An 18,283-nucleotide genomic window follows, 5' to 3' on the forward strand; every position below is an offset into this window, starting at 1 on the left:
TTGAAATGATTCTTCATTTAATATTGTATGACTTGTGATAAATGGATTTAAATACTTACTAAATGTATAGATTATTCTTAGTGGCTTAGAAGTATTAGAAAAAGGCCTCAAGTTTTTATTCTTGTAGGACTGTCAAACAAAATTGGTCAAACATACCAATTGCTTTGACCCAAATAGATGTTAGGAAAACCTATTTATTTATTATTAATAGATTGTTAGTAGTAGTATGTTTTTTATTGTTATAATAATGTGCTTATTTGTTTAAATAAAGTATTTGAGTTGAAATACTAATTAAGACTTTATGTACTTGATAGCACAATATGAAAAACACTAAAATACTTCCACAATTGTAAATATTTATTCAATTTATAAGAGAGTATATCAAATCCACATGTTTCAATTTTAACAAAAATCTTCATCAATTCTTTCGACTTTCGCGATTGATGAATAAGCCCTAAAATGTTGCCAAGCAACGCAAGTGTACACAAACAAATCACTCATGCATTCCTACTGTACATAGAACTCTCATTGCCCGACCTGAAGCACCGCAACTGCGGAAATAAAACTTTTCTGAGAATTCTTTATAGTAAGTCGATGTTGAGAATTATCATAGACCATTATGTTGCTCAAATATTTGGGCAACGTTATACCACCACATGTAAGTATATTCTCGGCGTTCTAAATTTATTCTCAAAGGCTCAATCGCTTATAATTGTTTTAATAATTAATTTGGAATATATATATGTACATGGATCTTCATAAAATGCAAAATAGGAATATGAAAATCGAGTGGTGGGTATAGTCTGGTCACCGAACAATTTAAAATTGGCTGTTGCTTCTTCTGATCGTTCTATATATCTTTTTGACGAGAATTGTGTGAAACGAGATAGATTTTCCACGAAACCTGTTGACGCGAAGGTACGTACGATAAATTTGAAGAAAAGAGTATAAGTACACAATTCAAGATAATATTATTTATTGTAACATTAATTTTATTTTTTTCAGTTTGGTAAGAAGAGTTATGTAATTAAGGATATAGCCTTCTCTCCAGATTCAACAAAAATAGCAGTTGGCCAAAGTGATTGCATAATTTATGTCTACAAGATCGGAGAACAATGGTAAATAATAAAAATCTGAAAAACTCAATTTGAAAATCGTGTACGTATTCTAAATATAATGATGTCTTTATAGGGGAGAGAAGAAAGTAATTTGCAACAAGTTTCGGCAAAGTTCTGCGGTTACTTGTCTAATATGGTTGATCGAAGGACCAATTATAGTTGGTTTAGTAGATGGCAAGGTTCGGGCGGCATTGGTGAAGTCTCAGAAGACTCAGACACTTTACACTGCTGATTCAACAACAGTCTCGCTAGTTTCAAAGTATCTGTTTCTCTTCCTACATTTCTATTGATCTATTGGATTAAAATATTCCATAAGATATGACAAAAAGAGCATTCCTTGTCTAATGAATATGTCTTATCTTTAATTATGATAATTATGCTTTACTTTTTAATAATGCAATTTTGAAAATGTGCCTGTCAGACGTCTGTCAACAAGTGCATAAAATCTTCATTGCTAAATTTTCATTATAATCGATAAGGCAAGATCGAACATATATTTATTGAACAAAAAATGTTTATTTTCTACTACCTCGTGATTTCTTAAAAATTTCAGTATACGGGGAACTGGTTTTCTATCAAGTCACGCTGACGGTAGCATCATAAAGTATTATTTGACTGACGATGGAAATCATGAACCATCTGGACGTATCTGTACTCATACTGTACCAGCATATGCGTTAGCTTGGGCTCAATCTCATATCCTAGCTGCAGGATGTGACAGGCGTGTAACATTTTATGATTTTCGTGGAAAACTAGTAAAAACTTTCGACTACAGTCGTGAAAATGAAAAAGAAATTGCAGTAGCCTGTTGTAGTCCTAGTGGGCAGAGTATAGCTATTGGTTCCTGGGATAAAATACGAATTTTGGACTGGAGTCCACGGCGTTCACTTTGGGAGGAAGCTAACACTAGATATTTGCCTAATTTCTACACTGTCACAGCAATATGCTGGCGCCGCGATGGCTCCAGGTTAGATTGCATAATAATTAGTAACTGTTAAATTTACTTCTCGAATATCGAACACTTTTTTAAGTTCTTTTTCTACCTTCGAACATTTATGTTGTTTCAGATTACTCGTAGGCAGCCTCTGTGGAGCTGTAGAGCAATTTGAAACTGTGCTAAAAAGGACAGTAATCAAAGGCAGTCACGAAGTAGCCTATGTTGGTCCCAGCCAAGTGGTCATTCGACCATTACACGAGGGTAATCGACCAGTAATTATCAGATCACAGACAGGTTACGAAATAGAGGACGTCAAAATCTTAGGAAGAGCTGACAATAATGTGGTGGCTCGCACAACTAACACTTTACTCCTTGCTGATATAGAATTGAACCTTATCAGTGAAATTCCTTGGGACGACAAGAGCAATAATGAAAAGTTCTTCTTCGAGTACCCAAGAGTATGCCTAATCTTCTGTACTGGAGAATTAACTATTGTTGAATATGGAAATAACGATGTGCTAGGATCGGTGAGAACAGAGGCGATCAACCCCCACGTAGTTAGTGTGAGAATTAACGAAAGACAAGTTGCTGGGGCACCAGAGAATAAAAGACTTGCTTATTTATTGGACCCCAGAACTGTTCGTATAATGGACCTAACGACAGGGCTCACTGTTGCAATGATTTCTTATGATGTTCGTGTAGATTGGTTGGAACTAAGCGAAACGGGCCATAGACTGCTATCTAGGGATAAAAGGGCAAGGTAACAAAATAATTTTTATATTTATAGAAAACAATTCTGGGTTTGATACCAAAATATTACATTTCTCATAAATTAAAATTCATACCCAAATTACTACATCCTCTGTTTTTGATTTACAACTTTACTAAAGCTTTGCCTTCTTTCTATGTCAGTAGGTGATATATAAAATTTACGATTTATAGAGATCTCTAAAAAATTAGGAAACACGTCAAAAAAATACAATTACGCAACATTAATTTTAAAGTCGGTAATGTAGACATTATTTGCGATACCACCGTGTCTAGTGTCGATATTATAAACCCTACTGTCGATAATTATGGCGTCAGTAATCTGAAATATATAGGACGATTGAGAAAATAAAAATTTAAAAAGAAATTTTGACTAAAGTATTATTTTTAATTTTTGTTATTACTTAGATTATGGCTGAGTGACGAACTAGGTGGAAGGATATTATTATTAACTGGAGTCAGTTTCGCTTCATGGGTGCTAGGGAGTGATGTAGTGGTTGCCCAAACAGGACAAACCTTGGCATTATGGTACAATGTCGATGCTCCTGAAGTAGCAACTCTGATTCCGGTCCGTGGAGACGCTGTAGACATTATTAGGGAAGATGGAAGGACTTCTGTCATGGTAGAGGAACTCGGAGGCAAAGTGGCTTACTTGCTAGATGAACCACTAATAGAGTTTGGTACAGCACTGCACGATAATGATTTTGGTAGAGCTCTGCTGTTCTTGGAGGAATTGGCAGATAGACCTCAAGCAGAAGCTATGTGGGAAAATGTAGCTAGAAACGCAATGGCTGCTAGACAGTTATTGGTGGCTGCAAGATGTTATGCAGCTCTTGGAGATGTAGCCTGCTCCAGGTATCGTTTATATATGTTTCTTTTTTTCCTTATAAATTTTATAACACTAAGTTATTTGTTCAGATTTCTATCAAATATAATAAAGATTGGTGAAAAGTATAGTGCAGAAACTGGTAATGATCCACTTTCATGTCCTGACTGTTGGGCAAGGCTTGCAATTCTAAATGGCGAATTAAAAACTGCGGAAGTAATTTACTTGGAGCAGAATGAATTAGATCAAGCTCTGGACATGTATCAGAAATATTGGCACTGGGAAGATGCACTGAGTTTGGCGCAAAACAGAGGATGGCCAGGTCTCCAAGAACTCAGAGACAAACATCTAACTTGGTTACTCGAAAGTGGTCAAGCAGCCAGAGCTGCTGTTATTTTGGAATCCACTAATCCTCGACGAGCAGTAAAGTTGTACTTAGATGCTCGTCGACCTGGTCGAGCAGCACGACTTGTCTTGACTAATGACGAACTGCTAGAAGACAAATCAATTGTCAATGAAATTGTAAGAGTTTTGAAGGCAACAGACTTGATGGAACTGGCTGGAGAACTATTGGAAAAAACTTCGGATCCTTTAGAAGCTATCAAATGTTACTCTCAAGCTGGTGTATTTGCAAGAGCATTAGAATTGGCCAGAAAAGTGGATCCTACTTCAGTAGTTGATCTTGAACGAGATTGGGGCAAGCATTTGGCTTCTGCTAGTCACTATGATGCAGCTATTAATCATTTTATAGAAGCAGGAGAAACTGCTCTAGCTCTGAATGCTGCTATCAATGCCCGACAATGGAGAAAAGGTCTACAGATCATACAAGTAAGTATATTTTTTAAATTAAATACAAATAACTTTATTAAAAATTTTCACAAAGGTGATTGAGGATGATGATCCGGAGATAAGGAAGCAATGCGAAAAACTGGCCGAATATTTCGCCTCTATAGGTGAAAAAAACCTGGCGGAAAAGTTATTTATTCGTTCTGGAGATGCTAAACGAGCAGTAGATGTTCACATACAAAATGGCAATTGGAGTCGTGCTCACGAAGTGGCGCAGGAGTATATGACCCCTCAAGAAGCAAATGAAATTCTTACTAAACATGCTATAATTTTCTCTGAAGCAGGAAACCTCAAACATGCTGAAGAACTATATCTTGCTATTGGTAAATACGATTCGGCGATAGCAATGTACAGAAAAGCTGGACGTCGTGCAGATATGATTAGACTAGTAGCAAGATACAGGCCAGACCTTTTGGAGGTTACTCATGCACATCTAGCTAAAGAACTGAATGATTTTGGCAAACCTCGAGAGGCTGAGGAGCATTATCTTGCAGCTGGTGACTGGAGAAGTGCAGTAACTGCTTACAGATCAGCTAACATGTGGGAGGATGCACTTCGTGTGGCAAAACAAAATGCTGGAGAGGATGCAGCCCAACAGGTCTTAATTATTAAACAGGCCAATTGGTCTTAATTATAATAATTCTGGATTTTAATCAAAATTATATATGATAATTAAAAGCTCGTACTTTTCTATAGGTTGCTTTAATATGGGCACGTACACTTGCACCAGAATTAGCAGCAAGACTACTGATGCGATTAAAATATTTAGACGGCTGTTTGCAGTTAGCTTGTGAAGCTGATTTATTCGACTGGGCTTTAGAAATAGCCAAATATGGAAATGCTGATCAAAAGAAAGAGGTTCATTATAGATACGCCATGGCACTGGAAGACGCAGGTCGCTTCTCTGAGGCGGAGAAAGAATTCATCAAAGCTGGAAGAACCATGGAAGCCGTTCAAATGTACATTCACACTCGAGATTGGGAAGCTGCTGAAGATGTAGCCCAATCGATCGACCAAAATGCCGTTGCTCAAGTACTTATTGCTAGGGCCAATGAAGTAGCTGAAGCACAGGACTATTCCTTGGCTGAGACTTTGCTACTGAGAGCCCATAAACCTGAAATCATTATCGAAAATTATAAAGTAACTATATTATTTGCTAAATGCATTATATTGCTCTTTCCTTTCTAATGCGTTTTAAATTTCACAGAAAGCTGGAATGTGGTCCGAAGCATTACGTGTTTGCAGAGAATATTTACCGAGTCAAGAAACAAATCTTCGACGTGAACTGGGTCAAAAGAGTGCCTCTCTTGCTGGCACAAACGCATTTGAGGAAGCCAGGAAGTGGTTAGAAGTCGGAGAAGTGCGAGCTGCTCTAGATATCTTGACTCTCGATCCTCAAGCACCTAGATCATTTCTCATCAAAGCGGCTGATATCTTGATTCATCAAGCTGATCCAGAAACTGCTATTCAAATCGGAGAAAACCTTGGTTCTCGATTATTTGCTATTGGAGAATACGCTATTGCTGCCCAAGTTACTATCTTTTCATTGAATATCCATTGAATATAACAGTGATTTAATTTCACATATTTTATTCTTTCTTTCTTTTCTCTAGGTATTCTTACAAGCAGATAGACTGAAAGACGCAATAGATGCATTAGCGTCTGTTGGAGAATGGGAAAAAGCCAAACGAATTGTAAATGAACTGGCACCAGATATAGAACCTTATCTCGAAGAGAAGTACAAAGAAGCAATGTTAAGAGATGGACAAATAGACAGACTTGTCGAGATAGATACAGATGCTGGACTTGAAATATTGGCTAATAAGGGTCAATGGAACCAAGTATTTGAAACTGCAAGCACCCAGGACACACAAATTTTGCATAAATATGTGGCACAAAGAGCAGCACAGCTTCTGAAAGGAAATGCTCCATTAGAAGCTTTGCATTTGTACGTTAAGTACGGTGCTCCTCCCATTCCACAAAATTTTAATCTCTACTTGCAATTATCGGAGAGTGTTCTAAACTCTGAGGTATTTAAATTACAATTAATTATAAATTTAAAAATAAGGTAATGAGAATTTTCTTGATATGCAATCATACTTCCACTAGCCTTGTAAAATCGACTATAATTGATTGATAACGGGACTGAAGTAAAGAATAATTTCTAATAAATTCCTAATAAATCATCCATCAATGTTTTTAATTAAGACTGCTGAGCTTCTTCTGATCCTCTTGACAAAAATAAGTTGCTACTTCTTTATTTCGCTTACTCCGGACATAGAATGATTTCGTTAGAAAACGATACTCTTCCCCGAATAAGTAATCATGGTAGAAGTCGTGTTAGTAATCGTTTACTTATATGCTATTATATGTTGTTTCAGGCTTACTATGAATATAAACATTTGGCTCTCTTACGAACAGTACTTTTAAATTTTTGGAACAGTATAAAATTATCAGAAGTTGAGTCAAAATCTAAATTTGGGAAACTGCTCGAAGCTACACACTACTCAGCAGTGAAATGTGGCTGCCGCGACTATCCTGTGCTTTCTGGTATCGTACTGAAAGTCTCTATCACTTTATTGAGATACACGGATCTCATTCTTGTCGATCGAGCTTACTATGAAGCTGGAATCGAAGCACGTACAGCTGGAAAGAACACTGAAGCCTTTGTCTTCCTGAACCACTTTTTGGATTTGGAAGAATGCATTGAAGAAGGTGATAGTACTGTATTAGATGTTGACGATTTGGCTGTAACAGACTTCCCAGTGGAAGTTCCTTTACCACAAACATTAAGTTTAACAGTGGAACAGAGAGAAGAGGCTCGTGAATGGGTTCTTGCTGTGTCCATGGATCAGAAAGTAGAACAAATTCTCCCTACAGATCATAGAGGAGTATACATAGGATCACTGACTGCTCGTACCATTGATTCTGGAAGCCTTCAACATTGTATCTTGACTGGATATCCTGTTCAAGGTCCAATAATTAGATTTCCAGAGGTACTTTTGTAACTTTAAAGTATTTTTTAAATTTTGTTCAGAGAATAATAATTAATTGCTTTTTGTTAAGAGTGAGCATTTGGCGGATCGTGATGATTGGACAAAATTGATTAACACGGCGCGGCAAGCTCCTCAAAATTCAAATCTTAATGATATTCTAGTTTTCATTCAAGAATGGTTTGGAGCAATTCCCAGTTATTCCTTTTGAAAACATTTATTGTTACTTATTCGCATTTCTTAGAATATACTGAATAAAAATATTTTTCTGTAAATATGAGTTAAAATTGTTTCAATTTCATATATATAAATAAAATATGCTTGACCAATGATATTTCTTTTTAAATAAAAAGGTAACCCAGAATCAAAAGTATCTTCTCATTTCTCTAGAATTTATTTAAATAAGGCTGCATTATGTAAATAATTAATCTAACTTAAGCATAAATAGTTACTATGCGATGTGAATATACATGCAACATGTGTCCACGGGATTTCTTGTGTCTTATTATTAAACTAACTCTATGTATAACGATCGAAACCCTAGTGAGTTATCAGGATAACTATCACTCGTTGTCTGAACACCTATCCGCGATGGACATTTATATTTATACGACTATTCCGTGATGACTATGCGCGTATTGCATTTTATACACAGACTATGTATTTCGAAAATAGTAGTACAAGCTAGAAATGAGAAACTTTACGGTATTAAACACATAATAAATTATACAGGACACTTTTTAAATTCCCCTTTGCTACTGCATTATCTCTTTGACTTTTTACTTATCTTTAACCGTTAATATTTTACTACTTATTCTCATTTCAATATAGTAAAATAAATTAAAATACGTAAAAATTAAAAGATAAAGTTCTGACAAAAATTGGTGAAAGTTAAATGAATTTTAAACACACAAAGAACTAAGCCATTAAGGCTTCAAAATTTAATACTGAGACACTTACTCATCTTTTTAAATATAAGAATATCGGGATTCAATATAGTTATTCGTCATTTTGATTATAACACTTATAAAAATAAAAAACATCTTTAAACAGAATGGTTATTTTATTTTTAATTAAATATCTGCCATTTCTCGCTTATACCATCATTTCCTAAGTATTTTGTTCGTATATACAAAAAGTGTCTTAGAAAATGTACTGTAGAAAAAATTTCTAATCAAAAACATAATTTATTAATGATTCTATTTGGCTACAGGTTAATAAATTCTCAACTTATTTAGAAGTTATAATGTTACTAATTAATTCTATAAAAATATCGAAAATCACCGTCTTTTTACTCGATAAGCTATTTTTTTTTTACAATACAGTATACTTCAAAAGACACTTTGTATACTTTTATAGCAACTGAATATACAAAACATTTGATAAATAGTGCATTCCCTGGGAACACAGAAGTATTTTTTTCTTTTTGTTCAACACCTAGAGCATGATGACATATACTAAATATGCAGAAAATCTATTTGCAAGAGATTACTTTATACAATTTTATAAATAATTTCTTCTCCTCGATCCAACATTTGTTAAACATCTTCTATCCTGTTTAATTAATACCATAACGAATATTTAATTAGGAATGTTTTGATTTAATTTTCAATTATAACAACAAAATTTAAATTCAATAGAATACCATTAAAACAGTGCCTAAAATAATTAAGTTTAAATTGAAATGTAAACAAGTAAACTTGAAGAATATACACTCAAATAAAAATCTATTATTAGTATTTTCTTTTTGAAATTGCATATTTTATCATGTCCAGAAAATACTCTATTTATTAAATACCCTGTATACATATATTGATTGAAGTACATAATTCTTTGCTCAAAGTCTCCTTTTCCTTATAAAAATGAAGAATATGTTGATATAAACAGGGTTTGGAACATATACAATACATGCATATTACGCTTTCCCCTAGAATTTTGCTAAAACATGTTTCACTTTGTTTGACAATTTATTTCATACGTCCATCCTTAAATATCAAACAGATTCTGTATTTAATAAACTTTTTTTTCGAGAAAAAATACTTTAAACAATTTGTTTCTTTTCCATTCTAATTTGCGTCAAAATATAGGAAAAATTCTTGCAAGAACAAGTTATAGTTTTTTTTTCACATTACAAATAAAAGCAAATATTATATATTATTAGAATTTAAATTTTTATAGTAGCATGCAACCCTTCTGAATAATTAATTTTTATTCTCTGCTTTGGGAAAAAAGCTAAAATAAATGATAAAACCACACTTTACCTTGTACTTGTATTATTCTTTAACTACCTATAATATAAAATTTAGTTTAGCATTTTTTCCTCAAAGTAAGAATCAAAAATTAATCAGCTCAAACATTTTGTATCCTACTGTACATCTTGTCACTCAAAAATATAACTAAAGAGGTAATTGAAACTAACCTAATTTCATAAACTTCCATATTTATCTAGAAAAAAACTATAACCAATTCAAATTACAAGAAGTCCTTCTTTCTAGGTAGAACCAACTCAAAAAATTATATAACCTCACTCTTTACAATGATTAATTACAACCACTACTGTTGTGTGATCCTGAATACCGGACCAATCCTCAGAAAGAATCTTCGAAGTACAGACCTTAACTCCGGTTTGAGATCGAAACACATAACCTCACAGAGTAGGGGGTAACAACTGGACGCGTGGACCGCGAACCTATTATCGCTCATCTTCAGAATTCTTGTGAGGAGTAATAACAGTATGGGAGTCCAGGCATCTCTATGAGCTTCATTAGAAAGCGCCAAGAAATATTCCAGTGCTTCACAAGTCACCTCTACAAGCCTAGTCTTCACCTTACTCCAATCAGCCCTGTGAGCCTCGTCACTATACATTTTGAATAGAATTCTTAATGCACACGCTAAAGATTGCGTTTCTTGCTTAAGCAAATTTGGTTTCACATTGCCTCTGAAACCAGCTTTCCATAACACATTCCGTTGGTCATGATTGGAATTAAAACTCTTTGCAAATCTATGAGATTTTAACAAACATTCAACTAATTGTAATAAGTGTGTAGTAGTGAGAGCACAATACATGCCCTGCTCTTCTTTCTGCTGGTCTGCACCAGCTCTTACACCTAGTTCAGAGGACTTTCCATTAAACATGTCCGCCTGCGCCAGCGCTAGGTTTTCCTGATCCTCTTTCCGAGATGTAGCCGGGTAAAACACAATGTTGTCTATTGTTTGTATTAACTCCAATTGCACAACACATTTGATTAATAATGCAGAAAAAACTTTGTTTTTTATGGTCTCGCCATTTGTTAAACTTTGTGAGCTATTGCTTCTTTTGAGGATCCCCACATGACCATCTACTTCTCCTGTAATTATATCTAAGTCAGATTCCTTATTAGGCGACTGGGGTTTCCAGCTAAGTAAAGCAGATGGTAGAGTGCTTTCAAAGATATCAAGGACACAACTGCAAGTTTTCTCCCAAGTCTGTTCATCGAACTTAATCCCATTACTGATCACTAAGTTTTCCAAACAATTAGTTCCAGAACGTGCTAATTGCTCATTATCTTGCTGCACGCACCATAGTAGCTGAGAATATAACTGTTCTAAGAGAAGAGGGCCTAAAGTATCATAAAACTGTGAAAATACATCGACAATCGCGTATAGAGCGTGATTGCATGTTGTTGTCATCCATTCTGCTTTCTGAAACATTAAAAGTTTCAGTAAGAAATATATATTACTATACATATTTGCCAATAGAATACTGATATAAAAATATGTAGACATTTTAGTGTTAGCTTGAATAAAATAAAATATACGAAATGTATCATCGATTTAGAGTGTATTAAACAACTACTTTTGACCAACTTGTAAAAATAATTTAAATAAACATCAATTACTATGGAAGAATTAAATAAATAAATTCTTTTGGTTACCTCTGTATGTTGTTCAGGAAGCTTCATGTTATCAAAGATTCTGAATAGAACTTGAAAAAGATCTTTCCACCAGTGGGGTTTGAAAGAAGCTCCATGTGTCTTTACAACATCAAAAAGAACGGTCAGTGCACGTGTACGAACATCTAACTTACACCTGCTCACTATACATGATAGTTCAAATAACAGTGGAAACCATCCTCTAACCTAAAAGGAAAATAAAAAATTCTTCAACTTGCAAATTTTTTATAACAATATTTTATATGTATAGTAATGTCTTTGTAAGTGACAGTATTTTAAGTTTGCTTGACGTTAATTATATAAACAGTATATGAATTTCAATCTTAAAACCAATTAAGCTACTTGAACTTGCCCAACTTTGTTAACTTTACTAGCATTTTAGCATTTGCTTTTATGTTTTTCCATCATCAGTACAACAACATAAGTAAGATTTAGTTTAGTACAGAGTGAAAAGTCAATCTGTAAAGTATTACATATACATTCAATAATGCACTTTCTAGTCACTCATTATGCAATATGTATTACTATACTATTATTATCAATTTAGAATTATCTTAACTATATAATATCTAGTCTCATTTTTTTTTTGGAAAAATCTTTCAAATATATTAAATATATTTGTATAAAAGAAAATTCCAAACTATACGAAATAAAGATTTTTCCAGAAGATTGTATTTATAATTGTCACTGAGCGATTCCAAAATAATGTCACTTATGGAAACTTTATTGGATAAAGTTCTTTACCCAAGCTCTATCTTCCTCAGATACCATCCCACTATCGTCCATCATGCCTTCCGCAAAGAGGTTTGGATTAGCGTCAATATATGACGCGCAAGAACGTATTAACCTTATAGCCTCCATGCTTGTCTCTGGAAAGGAGGCATTGCAAGCAAATTCACTGAGGCACTTTACGGCGTCTTGGAAGGAATCGACCATAATACTGAAGTCTTCAGCATATAATTCATCTAAAAATATATATCAAATATATTATCTTATACAAACCAAATTAATTTAAATTACTGCCTTAAACACTCACTTATAATTTTTCCAGTCATAGAAAACGCCAGCTCAACTACAGCTTCATCTCTATCACTAGCTGCGTGATGAAATACGCTAAATATATTTTTCCATCCCGATCGAATGTTGGGAGCCTGTGAATGTACAATTTGTGCAACACAACGAACCACCATATCCCGAATAACGGGGGACCTATTCTTCTTCATGATATGCTCAAATGGTCTGAGGAAATCCTTTTGAAATCGGAAATTAGCAAATTCTCCCTTTTCAATAAATTTGGTTGCAAGTTGTCGCAAAAAATCAACTGCGAAGAAAGCGATGTCTTGGCGAGGACTACAGCCAACCCTATCAAAATGATCTCCTAAGACTTGCCAAATCCTGGACCATTGAAGTCTGATACGTGCCATGTTGTAATAAGAGATTTCTACAATTTTAGTCAAAGAGAACATTCTTGGTTGTGTTGGATGAGATAGTTCTTCCAAAGAAACCTGACAGAGAGCTTTCACAAATTCTACAATAGCATCTCCATCTAATCTGGTGGAACCTGTAAATATTCTGTCAACAGCCACTACCACACTCTGGGAACTTGTTTCTCCTATTGACTCCTTTACACTTGCTAAAAAATAAAAAAAATAAAAGGATGAATTATATACAATGTTCTAATATTAGTGGATGTAATTTCTCATGAAAAAAATAAATAAATGTTAACAAATAAAATTCTTATCAAAGAAAATTTAATTTTCAAAGAATTAATTTCAAAAAAAGTACTATGCATTGCTAGAAAAATGTTCTAATAAGTTAACCAAACTCCCAATCTTAGATTTTTAATAACATACACAATATAGTTTTTATCTTATATGAATCGTTAACACACTGAATCTATGTCTACTCTATACCACTTGGTTTTAATGTATTTCGTTCACCCTATTTGACTGAACAATTGTAATACAAAATGAATGATTGTAATACAAAAAATATACCTGTAGAGATATAATTAATCTATATTTCTTCCATTTGTTTTTCTGCCAATACATAGTACATGTATATTTTTATGTACTATTTTTACTTCCCCGTTATATTATTAACAAATTGATAAATAGTGACAGCACAAATATATACTTACGATCCAATGAACTGAGATTCAAATTATTATTTTGATGAGAATTGTTGTGAGTTAAATTGAAATTCACCAATGGTGAAGGAAAATGTGGCTTTGAAAGTGGACCCAGGAGTTGGGGTCTGACCCCAGTGACAATTAACTGGGCAAGCTCAAGTTGAGAGATGCATTTCACGACGTCCAGCCAAGAGCTGCCAAGATAATTACCGTCGGTGTGAGCCACAGTGATCAAAGTTTTAATCGTATCGATGTTCTTTGCCTTCATTTCAGTAATTGGTGAATTCGCAGTCAATAAAGTAAATCGTGCTAAAGCTTGTACATACGCGTCTCGCTCTAACTATAATTGATGGAAAGAGATACATTTACAAAAAATATTTTATATATTTTACCTTTACTTTTCTACTTTTGTACATTCTACACTATCCAACTCCAATTAGTTGATATAAAAGTAATTGATTGAATAAAACTGCATCTTGGAACTGGATTAGTGTAGTAATTTAAAATTTCGCAGTAACATTTACCGTCATGTGAAATATGCAAGCAATGCGTATTGCACATCTAATACCATCTAGGCAAAGAGAGGCAATTTCAGGATCGTCGCAATCTTGAAGACCAACACTGAATGCTGCTAGAAATGGCGTCCATGCTATTTTAAACATTGGTCGCACGTGCTCCAGATGTTTAGCTGTAGTGAATGGTGCTTGAACATGGCTAACAGATTCCATTAAGTTTTTAGCCGCGGTTGAGATTACTTCCATTTCCATATTCCATAAAAGGCGCCGTTTCTTTTCACTCGATATTACTATAGCATCAAAAATATTTAAAATTATTAATAACATTTCATTATAGCAATTTTTTTTATACTCTTAATTTTTCTCTTTTCTTTTTACCTTGTTTTCCAGGTCGATTAGGATTGGACTTCATTTTAATTTCATTACCCGCTATCTCATCATAAATTTTCGATAAGTACTCTTCGGGCAAATCCTCATTGTCGCTGATACGTCGATTTAATTTTATATATTGTTCTTTCGTCATTTTATTTTTCACTTGAGGCGAATGGAGATCGGTAGTTAACATAATGATTGAGAAGCCCAATACATAAGCAGTGTCTGCACTTGTGAATAATCCATTGCTAGAAATGTTGAAAAAAAGTAATTAATCGATATAAGTAATATTGGAAGTTGGGATAGAGATTGCTTACTTTGGATTACATTCACAATATCGACTGGCGAATTTCTCCATTAATCGATCAATTTTCTGTGCCTCGCCTGGCAATCGAAAACCTTCGAGAAAATATCTGAGCGCTGTAACTAAATCGCGATCGGCAAAGTTCATTTGATCAATATAGCTGTACATCACTTGATTATGGTTATGGTCGCCAAGAAAATCACCGATTGCAGTTTTATCAAGTCGTTCATCCATATGAAGCCAACGAGCAACATCTTCAGATGAATTACCCAAAAGACTTTGTTCTTGGAGGTATTGTACTCCCTTGCTTGGTTTTCGATTAAAACTAAAGGTAAAAATACCAATTTAATTAATAAAAGATGAACTGATATTTTAAATATCAGAATGAGTCAAAGAAACACATCAAGTATGTAGAAAGAAAATTAATTATAATTCGTACATGTCAATTCCAGTTTCCCACACTTCTTTTTGTTGTTTTTGCACTTCATATTGCTCAGGAGAATCTGGAATTTCTTTGTTGCCCACCAAACTAGAGTTTGCAGAGGATAGACTGCCAGCACTTCCATAACGTGGTAGTGGAGGCTCTACTGGGGGATCAGGAGGCTCTGATGGGAGCTGCTGATCAGCTGGTACACTCGGATTCACGTACAGATCTCTGCTCCATTCAACCATGCATTTTAAGATTGACACCAAGCATTCAAGGCCTCTAATTCGCATTGATTTTTCTTGATTGGCTGAAGCACCTAATTCTAGTGCTTGTCTACCCTGTGCAATCTTTGATAAATCATTTACAAGTCTGTAATAAGTAGAAAAATATATAAAATCTATCTTACTCAATAGTTTTATAAATATTTATTATTATCAAACCTTTCAAACAGGTTCGCAGCTGATAAATCGCAGTCGTAGTTTACATATATATCTACAACACTTTGCGCATCCGCACAAATGCGAGTTAAAGCATGGATCACCATCCATTTGTGTTCGAAGGAACTACTCGAAGTCTCAAGAATATTCATAAAAATTTCCTTAAAGAAAACCTCTATTTGCATCTTTAAGTGTACTTTGAAGCGAGCCAGAAGTGCAAGGAACAATGCGAGAGACAATTCAAACACCTCAGGAACGGAAGACACACCGTTCTTCGAAAGTGCTACACAGAGATATTGTTTTATGGCTATAACAAACATTTCATTAGAGCGTAACACTGGCCCAGCATTTTGTAGTATACCCAGAAGTAATTGTAAAGAAAGTATCTTTGACCTAAGCTGGTGGGACCTAGAAAGAATATATCACAGAATTATGTCTTATAGAAAAATTACAATTTTGGAATCATATTTTTTTCTTATATTTTAGTTAACAATTAATTAGAAGACAATTGTTTACACTAAAATACTACTTTAATGAAAATATTTTCCATACTTTGGATCTGGAGTGCCATCAGGAAGTGGTTTCATAGAAAGCTTGCAAAGTGCCCTGAAAACCAAGAAGGCATCCTTTTGTAACACGTGTGTAAACTTTGCCCTGACCATATTATCACTTTCCGCAACTGTTTCGTCAGAATTTTCATCTATAGGCACTTGATCTAAGCTAGCCTCCTCCGAAGTTACTGTAGTTGGATTTGTCGAATCTTCAGGAACAACAAGGTTTACCATATCCTCCAAGATCCCTCGGACTATTAACTGTGGTTCTTGATTACTACTCTCCGTCGACGGTTTTTCATGATTTACCGCCTCGGTTTCGAAATCTCCTCCGGAAGTACAATTAGTAGAGTTCACATTGGTCGTTTCAGGTTGCTCTACCTCACTTCGAACGTTCTCTTCTTCCTAGTATAATAGAACAGTCAAAAGTGTTTTTTACTATGATTTTATATAAATTTTCATTGTTTTGCATCAGTTACTTGGTAAACATACTGCCTGTGTTTCCATGCGTGCAAAAATAACGTTGATCATCTGGGTGAGTGTAGCTCGAGCCGTAGTTTGATTAACTAAGTTCCTTGATGCCAGATAGACACTGTACACTGTACGAATAGTAAGTAATACAGTACCTTCATGAACTTCTACATGTTGACTGGTCATTACTGTGAGAAGAGCTTTTATAATTTGTAACTGAACGCCTTCATCTGTCTGTGGCCCCATGAAACATCCACATATTGTTTCAACAATACGAACAATGAGCAATTTATTCGGTTCTGTAGAATCAGGTACATTTCCCGTAAGATGTCCATATGCAATTAGTTTTTGTAGGCAATCCAAAGCAGTGACCACAATTCTTGGTGATTTACTTTGGCAAGCCAATTCAAAGGGGAGAAAATACTTCTCTGCAGAAATAACATATGAATCACTACGAGGCTGTGGCAAAGCAGTTGAGACTTGAGTGCCTGAACCTTCTTTGATCTCATTTCGTAGGTTATCTGAAAAATAAAATATATTTAAAATAATAATTGATTTTCATATTCTTTTAAAAATAAGAAACTCTTTTTATTTTGTATTTCTTAAAGATCAAAAATAAAATAATTCTGTACAATAATAAATAATTAAAAATAGATACAAATAACAAATAATACATATATTGAATACTATAATCAGACATTGTGTATATTTAATATGTTACAACACACATGCATCAAATATCAAAGTTCAAGTAATTTAATAACATTCAATATGGTTACATTATTCAAAATATATATATTATTAAATAATATAAGTATTATTTTAGGTGTCGTTAACAGATTAAGAGAAATTCCAGCTAATGTGACATATTAAAACATCAGATTAATACAATTTAAATCTTGCAATGAAGACCAAGAGATGTAATACTATCACTTAATTTTTAATGCTTAAAGAACTTATACCCATAAATCTACTATCAATTATAATACATAACTAAAATCATATTGTAACATAAAAAAATCAACAAACAAAAATACAAAATTAATAAGACAAATCATAAAATATGTTTAATACTATTATTTATACTACTTTATAGCAATACATTACAACTTTGAACATTTAATACAGTATGTATACTTTCATTTTATTTGCATAAGTCAAACTATTTCTTCAATTACACATATTGTGTCACCATAAAGGAAACTTTCGTCATTAATGCATTTACCGAGTGCAGTCTCGCAGGATTTTCGAAGTTGAGAGAGATGCGACCGTTTGACATCCCGGTCAGCCAGGATCTTTTCCAAAGCTCTGATAATGAACATCTCTTTGGAGTTATCTCGCATCGTCGCCGGGCCGCGCTAATTCCTCTGCTAGGCTGGCATGGGAGCACACGCGACTCGACTAGAGTCTCGCATCTTTAACACCATGATTTGTATACCGGTTTCTCAAGCATCACCTTGCACCACCTTCTGGAGCCAGAAGTTCGTGGAGACTGGGAACTTCTGCGACACTGTCCACGAATCGCGGATCGATCAGGAACTTTGAGAACGGCAAATAGATGCAGCAGTAATTTTTCAAGTAGATATCGTCATAGAACCGTAATACAAATCATTTTTTATGAAATTATACGGACCGATGACGAAATTCCAAAAATG

General features: G+C 34.2%; 2 protein-coding genes across 2 annotated transcripts; one reads left to right on the plus strand and one right to left on the minus strand.

Annotated features, from left to right (window-relative positions):
* Positions 1–619: 619 nt before the first annotated feature.
* Positions 620–7,751, plus strand: Oseg2 (intraflagellar transport protein Oseg2). The gene is made up of 13 exons (XM_017908672.1): positions 620–658; positions 775–918; positions 1,006–1,118; positions 1,192–1,377; positions 1,672–2,085; positions 2,186–2,815; positions 3,232–4,477; positions 4,533–5,093; positions 5,192–5,635; positions 5,703–6,026; positions 6,109–6,525; positions 6,877–7,491; positions 7,562–7,751. The coding sequence occupies exons 1-13, from the start codon at positions 620–622 to the stop codon at positions 7,697–7,699; spliced, it is 5,271 nt and encodes a 1,756-aa protein (XP_017764161.1). The 3' UTR covers positions 7,700–7,751.
* A 2,122-nt stretch (positions 7,752–9,873) lies between these two features.
* On the minus strand, positions 9,874–17,971 carry Sec71 (ADP ribosylation factor guanine nucleotide exchange factor Sec71). The gene is made up of 13 exons (XM_017908718.1): positions 17,854–17,971; positions 16,650–17,149; positions 16,159–16,562; positions 15,610–16,014; positions 15,182–15,538; positions 14,756–15,067; positions 14,445–14,686; positions 14,076–14,356; positions 13,561–13,891; positions 12,457–13,053; positions 12,165–12,385; positions 11,403–11,606; positions 9,874–11,169 (listed from the first exon to the last, which is right to left on the minus strand). The coding sequence occupies exons 1-13, from the start codon at positions 17,969–17,971 to the stop codon at positions 10,042–10,044; spliced, it is 5,100 nt and encodes a 1,699-aa protein (XP_017764207.1). The 3' UTR covers positions 9,874–10,041.
* Between the last annotated feature and the right edge of the window lie 312 nt (positions 17,972–18,283).

This window comes from Eufriesea mexicana, unplaced genomic scaffold (genome assembly GCF_001483705.2).
Source record: "Eufriesea mexicana isolate 0111107269 unplaced genomic scaffold, ASM148370v2 scaffold12515, whole genome shotgun sequence".
In the NCBI taxonomy this organism is placed as follows: Eukaryota; Metazoa; Arthropoda; class Insecta; order Hymenoptera; family Apidae; genus Eufriesea; species Eufriesea mexicana.